The sequence below is a fragment of the Perissodus microlepis genome, chromosome 20 (assembly GCF_051167445.1).
Source record: "Perissodus microlepis isolate ML-2025 ecotype Zambia chromosome 20, ASM5116744v1, whole genome shotgun sequence".
Classification (NCBI taxonomy): Eukaryota; Metazoa; Chordata; class Actinopteri; order Cichliformes; family Cichlidae; genus Perissodus; species Perissodus microlepis.
The window spans coordinates 3,079,946-3,098,472 of NC_140480.1; the positions used below are offsets into that span (position 1 = coordinate 3,079,946).

At 41.2% G+C, this 18,527-nt stretch overlaps 1 protein-coding gene and 2 non-coding genes across 3 annotated transcripts in view; 2 read left to right on the forward strand and 1 right to left on the reverse strand.

Moving 5' to 3' along the window:
* The window catches only part of adcy6b (adenylate cyclase 6b), a 32,612-nt gene extending 18,608 nt beyond the window's left edge, over positions 1-14,004 (reverse strand). The window contains exons 1-3 of the mRNA XM_084916000.1: positions 13,731-14,004; positions 11,493-11,690; positions 10,486-11,392 (exon numbers count right to left, since the gene is read on the reverse strand). Of these exons, the coding sequence (XP_084772126.1) occupies positions 10,486-11,391 (906 nt within the window). The 5' untranslated portion in view covers position 11,392; positions 11,493-11,690; positions 13,731-14,004. The remainder of the gene's footprint in view (positions 1-10,485; positions 11,393-11,492; positions 11,691-13,730) is intronic.
* trnac-gca (transfer RNA cysteine (anticodon GCA)) lies at positions 6,256-6,327 on the forward strand. Its single transcript has one exon. It is a non-coding gene; the product is annotated as a tRNA-Cys (tRNA).
* Positions 8,967-9,038, forward strand: trnac-gca (transfer RNA cysteine (anticodon GCA)). Its single transcript has one exon. It is a non-coding gene; the product is annotated as a tRNA-Cys (tRNA).
* Positions 14,005-18,527: the final 4,523 nt, after the last annotated feature.

Genomic DNA, 18,527 nt, shown 5'->3' on the forward strand with positions numbered 1-18,527 from the left:
AATCTGACAATTAGACTATCCAACCAACCGGCGGTTCACTTTCCTCCTCCCAAAGACTGGACTGTGTGACAGAGGTCAGACCTTGAAGTGTGTGAGTATGAGCTGAACATCCAGGAATTCCCGCTCGAGCTTCTATTTCATCTCTGTTTGCACATAATGTAAAACATAAAGGCCATTGCATCTCTAGAGAGACCAATGTAACATTAATATCAAGGCATTGCTCAAAAGAAGGAAAATGGCAGCCAAGTCGCACTGACTGTAGTGCAAATACAGAGCACCGTGTTTGTGTAATACATGGTAAGTTTGTTATTTTTTGGGTAAGACTGTCTTTAGCCTGGAGTGAGAGAATTAAAAGGGGGAAACATTAAACAACTTTAAAATAAATGTGCACAAAGGTCAAACTAAACGCATGAGTTCAGTTTAACTGTTCAGTTATATAAGCATGTGCTCGCCCACTGTCCCGCCCAGCTCTCGCTCAACAACATCACACACCGCTGGCTTTTACTAAGTATGCAGATCAATACTGGGACAAGAACAGGTTATAGTTTAAACAGTGAAGACTTGTCTTTCATTACTTGCTCCGTCAAGGATGAGCTGATACTGAACTCATGCATGTAAGACATTTGCCTCCTGGGGCTGATTTCTGGAAATGCCATGGGGCACGTTTATGAAGCCTAAAACATGAGCATCGTTTCAGAATTTGAGAATAGATGTATAAGTGAGTACGATTTTAGAGAAACGCAAAGAAATGTACAACAAGAAATGTCCTGGTCAGCTCTGTCCATTTCAACAGGAAGCGACTGTTTATTTAATCTTCCATATTCACAGAAGTTATATAATAATTAAACTAGAAACATAACATAAAACATATATTTTCTGAGCTTTTTGCACGAACACAAGACAGAGCTCACCTTGATTTGGATTAAATCTGATGATGTGAATTATAATCATGGCCTGGGGTATTGTTATTATATCTGATGACATTCACTTAAAATGTGAAAAAAAGCATACTCAGAGGCCCAGTCATTTAAACCTAAAAAAAATCCATACAAACTGGATGACATGAGCTAAAAAATCTGCTCTGGTCAGCTGGAACACAGTATTACACAGCACAGCGCATAAATGAGGATCTATGTAGTCTATTACATTCGACATGTGTTCTTCCTATTTTATTAGAAAGAAGGTGTTGCCTATTTGTACACTGATAGCAAACATGTTATTACAGCTTCACCCTATAAGTACCTCCTCACTCCAGCCTGACATATGTCGCCTCTGTTACAGTTTTGTAACTGTAACCAAGTTAGCCAGGATAACAGGACAGTTGGCTAGTGTAACCGTGACCTTTGACAGAGACCCATTCACCTTCCTGTCACGAACACTGGGATCGGTACTGCACTCAACAATATCCAGAGTAAAACCGCCTTTAAAAGCTTAGGGGCATACATGCCACACAGATGCACATTTAACACCACTAATGGATTCCTAATATATATCTCTTGGCTGTCAGCCATGGCAGTTCAGCCTCAAATCCCTGTATTTACTTTTGCAGGGAGCCAAGTTGTTAGTAAACCATGAACTGTTATTAGAAGCCTGCACTTCCTCCTGCCTGACTCACACAGCTATTATTAGCCTGGCTATTATTTCCCTTATCACTCTCTGTATTTTAACAGTAATGTTTCACTTATTGTCAATCCTAATTTCTCCCACCCATGGTGATAAAAATTATCCGGGTTCGCATTGTTCCCTTTGGCTGTAATACAATAACTGGATGAGTCACAACTTTCTCCCTCTCTGATAGGGTGGCGTTGGGAGTAAAGGGGGTGAGGGGTGGGCGGGTGGGGTCTTTTATTTCAGCTACTGAATTGTTTGGGAGGTGAAGTACCTGACGATGAGTTCTCACCATCTGACAGCAGCAAAGGGAGGGAGGCGCTCCGAGGCCTGCAAGTGAAGCTGAGAGACAGATCGTGTATTGCACTTACTGTGGCCAATGCAGTAAGTGCAGTACTATGACTGCAAAACACGTATGTAATACTGGACATGCGATTGGCTCCAAACAGCTCAGGCTGAAAATGAAGGCTTAAGTTTTTCTGGCTGCTCACTGAAGTATATGAACAGCAGCAAATAGTAGAGTGGTGTAAAAAGTGTTGGTATTATATGCATGAACACATACTGAAGTCATGCTCACTATGTCTTTAATGAAATCTTTCACCATGTCTGATCATTTTCAAATGATGTAATCTGATTAGTTATTTACACAGGGTTATACTGCTGACATGCTTAATGTTTTAATGACTTTGGCAACAATACACATCTCTATTTGTCTCATGATCATGCGTGAATGAAAGTGCAGTCTGACTGACTCAATAAAGTGGCAGAGCTATGGGGACACTGACTGACTTTACATCCATGTCTAACTTTGTTTTGGGCTTTTCTTTGTTTGTTTTGTTTTTCTGTACTTAACTTGTATTGTATTTGTAAGTGCAAATGTGTAATGTGTAATATTTTTGAACCAATGACTCAAGAACATCTGAGCATCACAGCTGGTACCATCTAAATTCAAGACGATCTCTATAATTTTCATTTAGCAGCAGAGAGCAGAGGCTGTTCCTTACACGTGAATATCAGACATAGCGCCCGTCATAATTCAAAGGGTTAAAGTAGCTGAAGTTGTAGCTGCTTTTTGGATTTTCTTATGCAACACAAATGTTCTGGCATAAATGCATTATGCATGCCTCGGTCATGCTTGCAACATTTCATTGACAGATTTCACCAGTGTTAAGCTGAAGGATCAGTGTGTTTCCACCACTCCCACATTCGCTGACCCCAAAGCAATTTGGCAAAAGAAACAGGTTCTTCCTCAGGTGTCGGATCACCACACAATCAGCAGAGTGCAGACTAGTTGTGCTGATGTGTCAAAGGGTAGTGTTTTTCACAGCTTCCACTGCTCTGTGAAAGAGTTGGTATTTGTCTATGGAAATATTTGTTTGTTTCTGCAAACAAATGAAAATGTGTAGCCTAGACCCACATATAATACAATACAATCATAGATCTTGGAAACACTGATCCAATGAAACAATGGTAGAATAAGGAACATGACCTCCCATACGGAGTATAGCTATAATAATGCCCGCTGTTACTTACTTTCAACCACCAAGCAAGTGCTCAGCACTATGAGCTAAAATTATAATCTTAACTCGACTCTTTTCACTCTCTGTTTTTCTACACCACACTGCAACTGATCATTAGTTATTATTAATCTCTGTTTCTCTTCAACAGTATGTCTTTTTGTCCTGTCTCGCGGCAGATAGCTGCTCCGTCCGACCAATCACAAGTTTGTTCCTGTTAAAAGGGAGTTTTTCCTTTCCTCTGTTGCCAAGTGCTTGCTCATAAGGGGTCGTTTGATTGTTGGGGTTTTCTTTGTATTATTATCTTTACTTTACAACATAAAGCACCTTGAGGCGGCTATTGTTGTGGTTATATAAATAAAACTGAATTGAATTAAACCCCCAAACTTATTTGATTATTGCATAATTTTATTGAAAACTACAGTTATGTTTCTCTCTTTTTCACGCTAGAGCAGGGATCTGAGATTATAATGTTAAGTATCCAGTAGCCGAGCAGAAATGTCAGAAAGGCCAATCACAACAACTAATACTGACAGGAAATGATCATTTACATTTGGCGCCAGCAGATGTGAAGACCTGGGAATGAAACAGCTTGCACAACACATAAGTTCTCATAACAGACTTCACACCAAACCCAGTTAAAGGGATGAAGCGTGGAAAAACCCAGTAAGCAGAAGATGAGGAAATAATACATTTACTCTTCAGTTGCCAAGTTAATACATGGAAGGGATTTCAACCCATCAAATATCAAAGAAGAGTTTCCAACAACTTGAGCCGAACTCAGACAGCATGTCATCCACTTCAAAGCCTTTTAAAGAAAAAAGTAATTGTGAGCAATAAAAGTGAAGACAAATTAAGCCATCTGAACTGTTCTGAAGTAAAATGTATGGATGCGATACAACGTGTTATTATGAGAACAGCTTAATCACTGAGGACTAACATATATAACTTATTTGTTAACTGACAGAGAAGCTTTAGAGTTTAAGGGATACAGCTTGTTAATCTTTCGCAGGCACTGGTTTAATTTGGAAATCGTCAGTTGGATAATAAATCTGATGTTCTGAGATGCTATGCTTCTTCCTCGTTCGAAAACTGTAATTAAAAAGGACAAAGCAATGAAATGTTAGTGATTTGTGAGAAAAAGGAAACCAATGATGTCCAAAGTGCCTTTTGAGCCACAACAAAACACAATGAACAAAGCCTAAAAATTATGCAACACATTCCTGAGAGAATGTTGCACAAATGTTGTGCAGACAGTCTTTTTAAATCTTAACAGGCAGCACCACCTGTAAGACTGACAGAAGTCCATCTGAACCCTGAATCTGCAGGGCAACGGCACAACTTGCTTCTTCCTGAAACAGTCTCACCTTTGTCTCTTTGTAGTTGTCTCAGGAGGCTCTTCAGAGCAGAAGAGCACAGTGAAATGTGGAGATCTATGGATGGAAGCAATCCCCATGAGTAGGGTGAGCTCAGTCTCTGTCGGCTATGAAATAAAAGGCCACTCCATCTGAGAGGGATTTTGTAAGAATGGAATTATGACTCAGAGAAAAAAAAAGAGAATAGCAGCTCATTTAAAGCATGGTGAGTCAGCCTAGCATTATTTCATGCTCTCAATCCGTGTCTGTCCCCTTGTCACCAGCAGAACCTCCGCACACCCCTCACCCCTCCTGCTTCATAGTGGAGGTCCCTCACAAAGACCACTTTTGTCCTCGTTATCATCAGTTTCACATCTTCTCAGCTCTAATTCTGCATGAATATCTCTGCAGGAAAAATACAAACGGCTCAGGCACACAATGGGGTGGAGGTCGATAAGGTCCCAGAAGAAGAGTAACCGAGGTTTGTAAGGGCTTAGTTGTGTGATACAGACACAGTGACAGACTGAACATTATTCCTTAATATTCATACAACTGAGAAGTACCCGAGAGCTGATTAAATGAAAGAATATGTCATTTTTTAAAGCTAAAAACAAAGAAATCTTGGTCATGAAATCCATATAAATTTGAAATGATAAATGCAAAAATGAGTGTGCTACACTGTTATACAACAACAGAATTGAAGGAAAAATGTGATTTCCTCCATGTTTAGTAAAGCCAAAAAGAGATTGGAACAGTCTGATGTCCATTGATTGTTTAGAAAACTGGAACATGTTGTGTTGAGGGTCCAGACCCTCAGGCAAGGTAGCAGGACATCATCAGAAGACCAATGCAACAGCCAGGGCCAGAGCTAAACAGGACATCAAACCAACGGGCCCGTAGTCACGCTGTACACTCTGGGACATGAGCACTTAACACATAACCTCAATGTACCAGTAGAGTTATGTCAATATTGCCTTCTTCATAATGGCTGCACATTCATCTGGTTGATTAATAGTCATGACTGGTGGAGAAAGACAGTAACAGAGGGTCAGACCGCACATGTTTTTGAACTTATCTATTTTTTTAAATTTAAATTTAATAAATTTATATGGGAAAAGCTATTTTTAGAAATTAAAAACATAAAAAAAAATAAAAAATAGTCCATATCAGATCTGGAGGTGATCAGCTCATGGCACTGCTGAGGTGTTACTGAAGCCCATGCTGCTTTGATTGCAGACTTCAGCTCAGCTCTATTTCTAGTTTGGATATTTTTAATGTTCCTCTTGACCATATTCCGTAGGTTCAGATCAGGCAAGTTGGCTTACCAATTAAGTACAATAATGACATGGTCAGCAAACCAGCAGTAATTTTGACACTGCGGGCAGCTGCCAAGTCCTGCTGGAAAAGGAAACCAGCATCTCCATGAAACTGCTCTGAAAAGGCCTGGTAGGTGGCTGCACATGCCATGACACACAGAGCAATCATAGATCATAGATTGTGGTAACTTCATACTGGACTTTAAACACCTTGGACTTTGTTCTGCTCCACTCCTCCTGCAGTTTCTGGGACCTTGACTTCCAGCAACAGCCCACGCAAGAAAACTTGTTATGTGTTTGTTAGATGCTCAATGGGTACTAAGGGGCCCAAAGTGTGCCAAGAAAATGTTAATCACATCATTACACCACCAGGGTGGATGTCAAGAAGAAACCATTTGTGGTGGGGCATTGGTGAACAGTTTACAGATCATCTGAAGGGCCAGGTGCAAGTCTTGCATAGGGGGTATAGCTCAGTGGTAGAGCATTTGACTGCAGATCAAGTGGTCTCTGGTTCAATTCCAGATGCCCCCTATAGAGCCACCAATGAAAAAGACAACTCTGAGAACTGCAAGAGCAGTTGAGATCTGAAGGGGACATTAGTTGTTTTTTTTTTTTTTTGTTTGTTTTGGGGTTTTTTTTTGGAAGAACAATTGCCGAAAACAATTTCTCAACTGAAATCTCCTGAAACTGTCCCTCCCAGCTGCCTAAACACTTGATACATTAAAGAATGGCTCACTATTTTCATGTCATCCGTGACAAATTCTGGGCCTAGCAAATCATCCAGCAGAAACTCAGATTCATCAGACCAGGTAACAATTTTAAAAGTAATCTGTTGTTCAAACTTTAGAGATGGCTATGCATGAAAAATCCCAGTAGGTCAGTGGTTTGAAATATTCAGCCCACGTGGCACCATCAACCATGCCACATTCAAAGTCACTGAAATGACCTTTCTTCCCCCATTCTGATGCTTAGTTTTCACATCAGTAGGTCACCTTTACCATGTCTACATGCCTAAAAGCATTGAGCTGCTTCCATGTGATTGGCTGATGATAGATGTTTGCGGTAAATAAGGAGGCGAACAGGTGAACCTAAAGTTCTCTAAATACAGTTTTCAACCATTTTTTCTACTCTACTCTTGGCTGTCTAGGACATCAGTGAATAAAGATATAGGATAAAGAAGTCTTTTGAACTCTAATTATGCAGACCCATTCCAGTAGAGTCCAATAATATAAAAATATAAATTAAAGACATGTTGGTGAGATTGATTCACTACAAATCAAAATAATTTCAAACAGCTTGCTTCTGTTTGGCAGATATAAAAATCTTCCCTTTTCTCAATTTGTCATGTGGAGGTAGTGTTGGTTGTCTACTATGTTTGAGTCCCTGGCTCTAGACTGCATGTCAAAGTCTCCTTGGGCAGGATACCGAACCCCACCAAATCCCACCAAACCCACTGAACCCCACTAAACGCCACCGACCCGCCAAACCCCTAAGAGAAAGTGTGTGAATGTGAGATTAAATAAGCTTAGACATAGAATAAGCAGCTGTGTGAATGAGGCTTGTAGTAAAAAAGCACTTTGAGTGCTCACATAGAGTAGACAAGCACTATATAAGTACCAGTCCATTTACCGTGTATATAAAAAACAACTTAACACACTGGCGTTGTGGAAAGTTGGCTGTGACTTTGACATCTATCAGCGCATAACATGAATTTAATGAAACGAAGGTTATTCGGATAAATAGTTGATAAAAAAATGGTTTGCTGCAGGTCTGTGAAGGACATCCACTATTTCTGTACTGGAGGTCTACTTTGTTTACAAAACACTACGTACAGTTTAATAGTGCAGTCGGTGCACATCCACTTAATGCAAACACAGTGTAAATTGTGATAAAATCAATGAGTAACTGACAGCACATACAAAAGGAACCAACATACAAAAGTGATGAAGAAATATTTCCAGTGTGCTGGGAGCTGAAGTCATTGTAAGTGCCTAATCCTGTTTTGTTTTTCCCCACAGCTTCCAGTATGAAGAAGTAATCATTCTGTTTTCCATAAAATTCATTGCACAATCTGAGCATCCCACCCCACCCCATTTCATTTTACTACAGTACAATAGCCTCCTTGTTTTAGGGACTGGCGGCCTGGATGGCACCATGCTACATTATCATGATATTCCTCCACAGTGTAGCTAAATGGGCTCATTCAACCCAGACGACCTTCTACAAACCCCAAAAGAGCTGCTGGTAGCTGCCCTACAGCACATAATGTAAGCTCATTAAAAATCTCATTTGAAAACTGCTGAGATCTACAGTAACATCTACTTTTAGTACATCACCTTTGACATGGAAAAGTGGTTAAGAGCCTTTAAAATGTTTTGTCCTATATTGATGGAAAGAAAAAGTAGGCCGTTTCCACTGATGAGTACAGTAACAACATTGTACTCCTTTGTGTCGTGATAATAGCGGGCCCAGACTAACACAAATCAACAAGTGTGAGATGTTTTGTCTTGTTTACTCACAAATTTTAAGAACATTCATATACAGGCAGTTACTGGGAATAATACTGGCTCAGCTTCAAAACGTGGACGTGACCGTCGCTATTAAGAAATAATGAATCTTTTTGAAAACAAATCCCCAGAAGCTTCCTGTAAAAAAGAAATTGGTCCATGTAACCGTACTCCTGTTTATGTATGTATTTATAAAAAGACTTAATTGTGATGTTGAACCAAACCAAAAAACTTGGAGTTCTGCAAAATGCGTCATTACTACCATTGGATATCCAATAGGAGTAAGCCTAACAAAAAAGCTTCGGACAAATTTCTTTGTTAAGGGACAAATTTAGTTTTAGGGTGAATTTTTAGGGGAATTTTGAACAAAGACATACATTTAAATTCTCTCTTAGGCTGCTAGTGTCATACTAGTAACTAGGATTCATCACGCCATAGGACCTGTTCCCACTGATATTCCAGGCCAGCTCTTGTGCAATTTGTCATACCTCAGCCTTTTCTCCTTGTTTCTTTTCCTTTCCTTTCCTTGAGACATTTCCTTGTTTCTGCCTTTTCTTTAAGAATAGCTTCTTGGCAGCCACCCTTCCATTGAGATCATTTGTGATGGCGAACAGTTGAGGGATCATCTGTTAATGGTTTGGAGCCAGGTACTGCTCTCGTGTAGGGGGTATAGCTTAGTGGCAGAGCATTTGACTGCAGATCAAGAGGTCTCCGGTTCAAATCCGGATACCCCCTGTAATAGCTCAAGAGGGTGAAAACAAAAAAACATGGGGGGGGGAGAAATCCTGGCGAGCTATTGCTCAAGACATCCCAACTGAAGGGACAGGTGCATCTTTCAGGTCTTCAAGCTTTTTTTTTTCTAAATCTCATATTCCTGACTTACAGAGATTGTTCGTCTGCAGGAAATTCTCTAGTTTTCTCACAATTTTTATGACCACACTGAACACAATTTCGAGATATGACAAGTTTACCTTGTTGGTGCAAACATAATCTGTGCTATCTTTGCCATTTTTCATAGATTCCATTAAAGAAATATGAATACATTTTATGTGTTTTTGTGACAGGATAGCAATAACATAATGCCTTTAAATGTTTTTTTTGTTTTTTTTGTTAAGCCAGCCATTGTTTTTAGACATAGCACTGGTTCACCCTTTGAATTAGGGGCCTTTTTATGCTTTACTTATTCATAGGTCAGCGTTAAGTGGCTTAACAAGCATTCCTCTGAAAGTGGTCAAGTACAAGGACTGAACTGTAAGTGAGAGAAAAAGCAGCCACGATCCAAAGATAAAACTTTCAAAGACTTTCAGAAATCCTGGAGAACTATTGCTCAAGACCACTTCTAAAAATTACTAGCATGTCTGACTCCGTGTGTAACCCGGCCATACATTACATATTGTTATAATTACACAAAATGTGTTCTAGACCACAAATTTTATTTTCCAGTTTATACCTGACTTTTAGGACCTTCAAGCCTGTAGTTATGTTCTTTATCAGTTGGAGCCCCTCCTCATTGTCCTTCTTCTTCTTTGGTGCAACCCTATAAATACAGTGTACCCCTTTGGCCTCTCCCCTTTTCTACAATTACCCTGTGGGAGAGGTTGGTGTCATTTCTTTCCAGACCCTGTACAACACACATATAATGTATATTTAGCCACCCTGATGTTTCTGATTGTGTGTCTTTAGTTCAATTATTGTCATCATTGTGCCTGTTTTTGTTAGATGCTATAAATGTGTAGTATGTGTGTGCCACAAATGTGTTTTAGGCGCCGTTAATGCTAGCATGAATATATAATTCTGGCTAGCTTGGAAGTTGTGATGGGTTGAGCTAACCCTCTTCCCCACTGTTTGTATTTGGTTGTAGGAGCTGAGGCGAGCAAGTTATTTACTTGGAGGTCTTTCTTTCTTTTACCTTTCTTTGTTAGACACAACGCAAAAACACACCGGTCACACGTGGAAGCAAAGTCAAAAACTGAAAAAAATAATACAATATAAAACATAAATGATGTTTGAAAGTAACTCAAACCGAATGTTTTGAAATAAATATTCAGCTGAACAATTGCTCTATGGATGTTGAAATAACATCAAATTAAATATAAAGGAAGAATAACCACATCAACTGCTCACAAATGATTAAATATAAATGCATATCTCCATCTATTCTAGAATTATTGTCATCACTTACCTGTTTAAAAAAACCGAACTTATCCTTATTGTCTTTGCTGAGATACCAGGTGACTATGTGTACGATGGACAGCACAGCTCCACTAAGCACAGCAGCTCTCATTCTGACTGGCAACAAGGTATAGATAATGTAGATGAAGAACATTGTCCACCAGATGCCCTCTGATGCACTGTGGGGGGACACGCTGACGATCCCATATACTTGCACTACAATCAGTACCCCGATCACAAGGTAGCTCACAATCCACATGTAATCTTGGTGGAAGCCGTTGCGATTGCACACCACCATCATCGCCAGGAAAAGAGCCATGGCCACAGACAGTACTGAGATGTAGCCAGGTGTGAGGCTTGACTCAGGTTGGAAACAGTGGAAGGTAAGCATAACAACGCACACCACCACCAGAACTCCCATTAGCATGGTCAGAGAGCTCTGGTTGAGCCTGAAGAAGTACCGCTGATAAAGACGTTCCAGCTTGGTGGACTGAAATTTCTTGGATTGAAAAACCCGCACGACCTGCATACAACAGTCTGCGGCAGTCATTGTCTTGCAGCTACCCTCAGAGAACTGTCCTAATTCCTCCTCTTTCCTACCCTTCAGCTCACCATCTTCGAAGCCCAGATTCACAGCCTTTAGACCCAGATCTCCACCACCAACCATCCGTTTCCCATAGTGGTCTTCCTGCCAGCCACAGCGCAGGCCAAAATTGTTCCCACTGGTGCCTGCCCCACAGTGGTAATTTTGAGGGGCAGCATTAGGGGTTTCCAAGTCCTCCGGGTCCCTCAGGCAGCTCATGTAACGTGGGTTGCATAGTGACGAGCTGTCCTTCCTTTTTTTGCCATTGCGCTCTCCCCACGCTGTCTTTCGCTCGTCCACTCTGCCTGGAAAGAGGTCTCTGGCCCATGACATCCTACAAAACACAACATACAAATGGTAATGTTTCACATAAAACAGTACTGATCTTGAAGCTTTTAATATCTTTTAATATAGAGATTTGAGAATCATCTCACCTGTGTTGGCTTAATTGTGTTCAGCAACACTGCGCTCTTTGGCCAGGCCACTAGTTTACCCCAGCGAGCACACACCATGAGCTCAAATTGGCCAAAAGCATCAGAGGGGCGTCTGCATTTGAGTTGCTTTCTTTTGTAGAAACAGTCAGTGTGTCAACACTATACACCACCGAGTGCCTTTAAAAACCACCTGTTCTTCTGTAAAAGCAAATGAAAAACCAAACACAAAAAACATGTGATATTGTTAAGCAAACAAAGCATGAGGGAATATCACCTGATTGCATTAACATTAATAGTATGCATTTTTCATATTACACATATGTTTGGTGTTATAGGGCCTATTTGTGCCACTGAATGTGCACGTCTTTGCATGGTTTGCCCATTCCACTTCTTTTCTTTGCATGCCTCAGCCAGCCTGGAACCACACTTTCAAATGTTTTTTGTTCTGCCTGCAAAATGCTGAACTGTAAAAGCAGAACCTCCTCTAATTCCTGCCTCGTGCAGCAGGTGCCGTTCATAAGTTTTATCCTGAAACCATGACAAAGAATGCAGTCCCGTTCCAACCAGCTCTACACTGATTGCCGGCTTCCACAACTGGTATCAAACACCACTTCTTGGTGGATAGCACTCTGCCATGCTTTGCCACCGAAATCTGCCCCTAACATCTTGAGTGGGCAGGCATGGGTGTGCTCTATTTGACAACAAAGGCCTACTGAGTGGGCACCATCGGAGATCAAGAGCTCTCCAGTCCAGATTAAATTGTCCATGCTTCCCCCATTAGCTTTGATGACTCACTATAGTTGGATTGTAGCAGTACATGTCAAGGACAGCGCTAACCTCTAAACTCAATAAGCAAATCTCCCAGGCTGACAGAGCTAAGACTAATGGTGGGAAGAGCAAGCATGAAGTGCACACATGTTTATAATCAAAAGCAGCCTCTAACATGAAAGCTGCCACGCTGAAAACTAAAAGGATAACTATTTAACTATATGTTAAATATAACCCACACTGGTGCAAGCTGGGAAACCATCTCTTCAGTAACTATTATTTAATTAAATTCCTTCCTACTTAATAATAGATTAATAGCTGATCACAACATTTACAAACTGGTAAAGTAATTAGCATGCTGTTTCACGTTGGGTGCATTTTTTGGCGTATGACCCACTCTGGCACACTGCAAGCATGTGTCCCTTCACCTTGAGTTTTTCCTGCAGAAACAACCTTAGTCCTCGACTCATCCTTATACATTTACGACAGGTCAGACTGCGACATGCGGCTCTTATGTAATGCAATCTGCCATAAACCACGAAACGAATCTGTACATTGCACATGTGTACGTTGGAATCAGCCGTCCTGCGTGCGTTTAAAAATTAGGACGATGCGTCGAATTGCCTCGCAGTGCGAGCAAATATCTGTATTATTGTGCACATTGACACGGAGCAGCAACAGTCCTGCGGTCACCGGCGCTAACATGATTCTGATGTCCGAAAACATGTTTGGCAATTACACGTGTAGGCCCAGGCTGTGTCTGATTAAGGGGCAGTCGGCCGAAGCGCATTACATAACAGGACGCTCTAAGTAGCCACTGAGGCACTGCTCCCAGTGTTCAAATGTAGCCGCTTTAACCACAAATCTCATGGAGACGGCGTTGGACCCGGATAGTCTGGAGTCAGCCGGGAGTGTGTGGGTTGCAGAAGAAAGTGCAGGTTGTCACACATCAGCGCCTCTACTAACTTGTCGTGAGTAAAACATTCCGTTGGGCAACTTCTGCCTTGGCAGCTGATCCTCTGATATCGGATGAATGTGCTATCCAGCTCACAGGACTACTGTACAGTGATAAGGGCTGTAAAAGGGCTACACACCGGGCCTGTTCCCCCAACATAAACGCGTACGTCATTATGTTTGGACTCCAAACAGGTCACTGGGCAAGAGGACGCTGGTGAAACGCTCTGTGCAAAATCGCCAAGTGTCACTCGGCTGATTCGCCTCTTCGCGTTAAATGTCACATTACATAAATGAAGTGATGTCTGTGCCTGTGTACAGTAGTGTACAGTCCCGCTGAATAGTTCAGGCGGCTCAACACCGCCGCAGTCATCACAGCAAAACACACTCCAGTGCAAGTCAACTGCTCCCAGTCTTTTCCACGGCTCTATCCTTTGACTGCTTTTCAGTGTCGCCGAGCTGTAGCAAATTCACATTGTTGCCCAATACAAAGCTTAAGACATGCAGTGTACTTACCAGTGGACATCCAGTAGGAGTAACCGTAACACTGCAGTGGAGCTTAGCCCTGTCTTCGGTCTTTACGCAGCCGCCGTGACACACTTCGGATGCGGGTCTGTCCTTGTGGAAAGCAAGGGAAAACTGCGAAATTGGCAGGACAGCCTTCTCTCTTCCCAGCCAAAGCTACGACCCTACATTCACAGCGCTCCTCTCTCCCTCTCTCTCTCTCTCTCTCTCTCCCTCACACACACACACAGTCACACACACACACTGACAGTTTCAGTCCCACATTCCCATCCCATTCATGATCGCAGGAGTCCCCCTAGAGGTGACATGCGTGCGTCTCCACCTGCTCGAGTGTGATCCGCTCTCCTGCCCGTCATTATTAGGGCCTTCGCACCTTTAGTGCGAAGGCCCTATTGTATCTGCTCTGTTTATTATTATTATTATTATTATTATTTTTTTTTTTTTTTTCATTGAAATGAATTGCCTTTTTGAGGGCTTTAACATGCTCAAAAACTCGTGAAATTTTGCACACATGCCAGGTCTGGTGAAAAAAATTTGTATTTTAATGGTTTTACATATGAGCACTGGGAAATGGCTCTAGAGCGCCACCTATGCGTTGTTAAATTCAGCCCTACGAACACATGGTTTGAGCTACATGTATGAAATCTGGGAAACATATGTATCATGCCAAGACGAACAAAAAAGTCAATTGGGCCATTGACGCAAACACAACAGGAAGTCCGCCATTTGGAGGTGAAGGTGACATTTTGGCGCTAATTTTGCCATTTCCATGCCTCGAACTTTTTCGAACTCCTCCTTGGGATTTGGTCGTATAAGCTTCATCTTTGGTCAGTGTCAACTACACACCTGGGCCATGTTAAATTGCGGAGCTTTTGAGTTTTCACAATACAGTGAGGCCGTGGCGCCACGGCGAATTTCGATGACTCGCCATGAAAATCTTATTGCCTCTCATTCTGTCACACATTGTCCGATCTGGACCAAAGAGCACACATATGATAAGGCTCCACCCCTGAACATATTTCAACTGCCATATTTGACATTAAGGACAGCGCCACCTAGTGGGAACAGGAAATGTCATGTTTTACACTTTGGGGTACAGTATTGTGATGGGTGACATCTGAAACCTCAAATTTCTCCAGGAAAGCCTTAAGGAGTTGGTCTTGGGTTACAGTGAAAACTGTGACTTTTCGCAAAAGGGTGTGACCCCAGCAGCATGGCGAACTTTGATGTCTCGCCATGAAGAAACAAATTAGTGTAACGCGATGAAATCCAGTCTGATCAGTACCAGACTTTACAGGCATGATGTCAGACCCGCCCTGAACAGATTGATGTGCCCATTGTCAGGAATACACAGAGCGCCACCTAGTGACAACAGGAAATGTTATGTCTTTCATTTTGTTGTACTGATTTTCAGAGGTTCATCATGGCCACCTCAAAAGCGGTGAATATCACCGTCAGTCCTTCATGATGCTTCAGTGTGAAAATTGTGACTTTAAACTTAACGGCGCACCCTGGTGGCAATGCGGTTCACCATGAACAATGAAGTGGCTTTTGAGGGGCTTGGAAAGTTTATAGAGGCTTTAAATTTGGCCCACAGCTTCAAAGTGATGAAGGCTTTGTTGTTATGTGATCATTTCAATTGAATAGCGCAAAATGGCTCCACAGCGCCCCCTACAAAATTTCAAAACATCAGCCCCTGCTCTGTGTTTTATCTATGAGTCTGAAACCTGGTAAGCTTATGGAAGATATCAAGATGTACAAAAAAGTCTCTTGGAGCAATATCCCAAATCCAACAGAAAGTCAGCCATTATAAAATTAATGTGTCATTTTGACCACATTTTCCCCACTTTTCAGGCACCGTTCTTTGACGAACTCCTCCAAGGGATTTCGTCAGATTGACCCGATCTCCTGTGTGTTTAATCTAAAGACCTTTGTGATGTTAATTTGCGAAGCTTTTTACGTTCAAGAAAACGGGGTGGTCATGGCGGCACGTGGAGTTTCAATCACTCGCCAAAAAGCAGTAATCTGCTGTCACTCAAAAACACAATGTCCAATCTCTCCCAAAGGTCGCAGGCATGATGAGACTCGAGCTCGGAAATGTTTGTTATGCCATTTGTCATTAATGGTTAGAGCGCCACCTAGTGGGAAGACTATAATCATGATTGAATGAGATGAATTGTTAGCTGGTGGTTAAATGCATGAATTCCATCAATGTGACATCAGATCGGACGCGCTGGTTGTAGGTGTTGGGCGTGGCTCGACACGCCAGGGTGCGAGGGCCCTCATAACGCTGCTTGCAGCTTTAATGTCCATTTGTTCCTTCCTCCTCGTTTACTTCACCCTTGTTGTAACACAGCGTGCAGATTAATAGCAAGCCAGGAGAGAACAAAGAAGCTGTTGTTAAGCATTGCATGCAAATATTGTCAAAACACCACCTAATGGCGATGATTTATCCACTAAAAACTTCTAAAGGTCTCCCGAAGCGATCATGTTGACCTCTAAACTGTTTTTCATTCAGTTCTTACAATCATCACAGTTGGTCTTATATAAAGTACATCAAAACCATTTATTAAGAAACAACTGACTCGGGCTTAATGGCTGCACAGACCACCAAAAATCACTCAGTGCAAACTGTGTAAACTAGTAGCTCAACAAGTGCTCAATTTGCTGACAGGGACAAGGAATATTAAATATTGGGCTTCAGTAAGCACGCAGTATGACTACATTAATGCACACAGTTGTAAGTTAGTTTACTCTGCTTTTACATGGAAGGACTGCTGCATAAATCTATGTTACAGCACCATATTTTACTAATGTGAGCCTAAATATTACTAAAATGGCTTTATATTAGCCAGGGCAACACAAGTGTGGGTGCAGAAGAAAGAGAATAAAAAATGGAAAATTGCTTCTTTTTTTGTTTGTTTTGGTCTTTGCTTCTCTAACTTTAAAATACTCCCGAGGCGTCCAACTGGATTTATGTCTCTAATTTAGGAGACTGGTGACAGCCTTCACTTCTCATTTAAATGCAATTTCATGATTGCTTTGCATGGGAAATTTATGTTTTTTCAAGTGCCTTGAGACTAGAAATCATCTTTGATCTTTTATGCATTGTTGCACTTCAAAATGCATTAAACCTGCGTTCACAGAAAAATGTACAAATGTCATCTGTCCAGCATGGTTAACACTTGTATAGATCTACCTCCAGCTGTTGTAATCCTAGCCAGGTCCACTCCAACCATGCTGGACGCCATCTGAGTCCAATAAATATATTTTGATTTCATCTGTCCAAAACTGTGCTGCCAGTTTTCATTAGCTTCTTTTAATGCTCAAAGTTCGAGTTTGAAGTTTTGTGCTGTTTTGAGACCAGATGTGTGTCTTTTTTTTCTCCTTTTTCTTGGACACTGTGTATAGTAGGGTTGTCCTAATGCAAAATTCTTCACAATATCTGAGCAGTCACTGAAACGGCAGTTTACCACACAGCTGTTCAAAAAAGTGTAATTTATAGCTAAACTTCTATTTTAAAAAAAAGTTGTTTTAGATCAACTTTTGTCTTTTCTAGACAAGAAGAAAACTTATGAGACCTTCCCGTCAGGTTTCAGGGACTTTCACAATGCTGAGTCTTCTCTTTTAAAAGTAATAAATGATACTCTACTGAATGTCTGGTGATTTCTGTACTGGTGATTGTTCCATCTTAGCTCCGCTGGGCCCGAGTGCTACCTTTTACTCAGTCAATCATGATTTACTCATTTAGCATTTGGAACATTGCGTAGGAATCAAGGGTTTGGCTCTAAACAGGTTTCAGTCTTATATTAAATAAGGGGCTTTTTCAGTCTACATTGGAAAATACTCTTCTATGACATCTGGAGTTCCCAGAGACTCTATTTTGTGGCCTGTTCTGTTTTCTTTGTACATGCTCCCTCTGAATATGACATATCTTTTTCATTCCAACTCAGATGATTTACAAACATATACCAGGGAATCTTGGAAATCACTCCTCTATACAAGGGCACAATCCCTGTATCCTGGCTTCAAATAATTCAATGTTTCATATTTTCCCACAGCTAAACAAGGCAAGAATGAGGTTATACTGTGTGGCCTTCCATCTTTAGTTTAGCATATATATGGAGTTAGCCAGTCAGCCTTGCTTATTTACAGTTAGATCAAAATCATTTAGCTAGATTTCTGACTGGGGCAAAAAAAGAAAAGAAAAGATCACATTGTTCCAGTGCTGACAGCCTTGCAGTGGCTCCCTGTGCATTACAGAATTCAGTATAAAGTGTCACTGTTTGTGTTTAGCCTTAAGTGGTCTAGCATCAAATCATGTGGCAGATATACAGCTTTCATATGCCTCCTCAAAATCATTAAGGTCTGCATCCAGTCACTACTAACTATCTGAGGGAAGCTTTCCAACTTGATGTTATTGCATCAACACCTCACACATGCATCAAGTCTTACTGTTTTTATACCTTAGCTGATAACACCTTTATTTTATGCAAGTGTGGACGCGTGTAGAGGAAGTCTGGGAACATTTTTGTTTTTCTTGCTCTTTTTCTTTCCAATTTAAATTTAATTAAATGTATGTATTTCTATTTATTAATTACTTACTAGGTAGAATTTGTGCCAGGTCCAAATCCCATAACACTTGTTTGGAAGGTTATACAAATATTAGACATTAGTAGTTGGTAGTATACCTCATCATGCAGCTGCTCACTGAAGCCATTATTAAGGAAGGGAAACCGGAATAAAAGGCTTAAATGTGCAGATGACACAAGAACTGAACTGGAAATC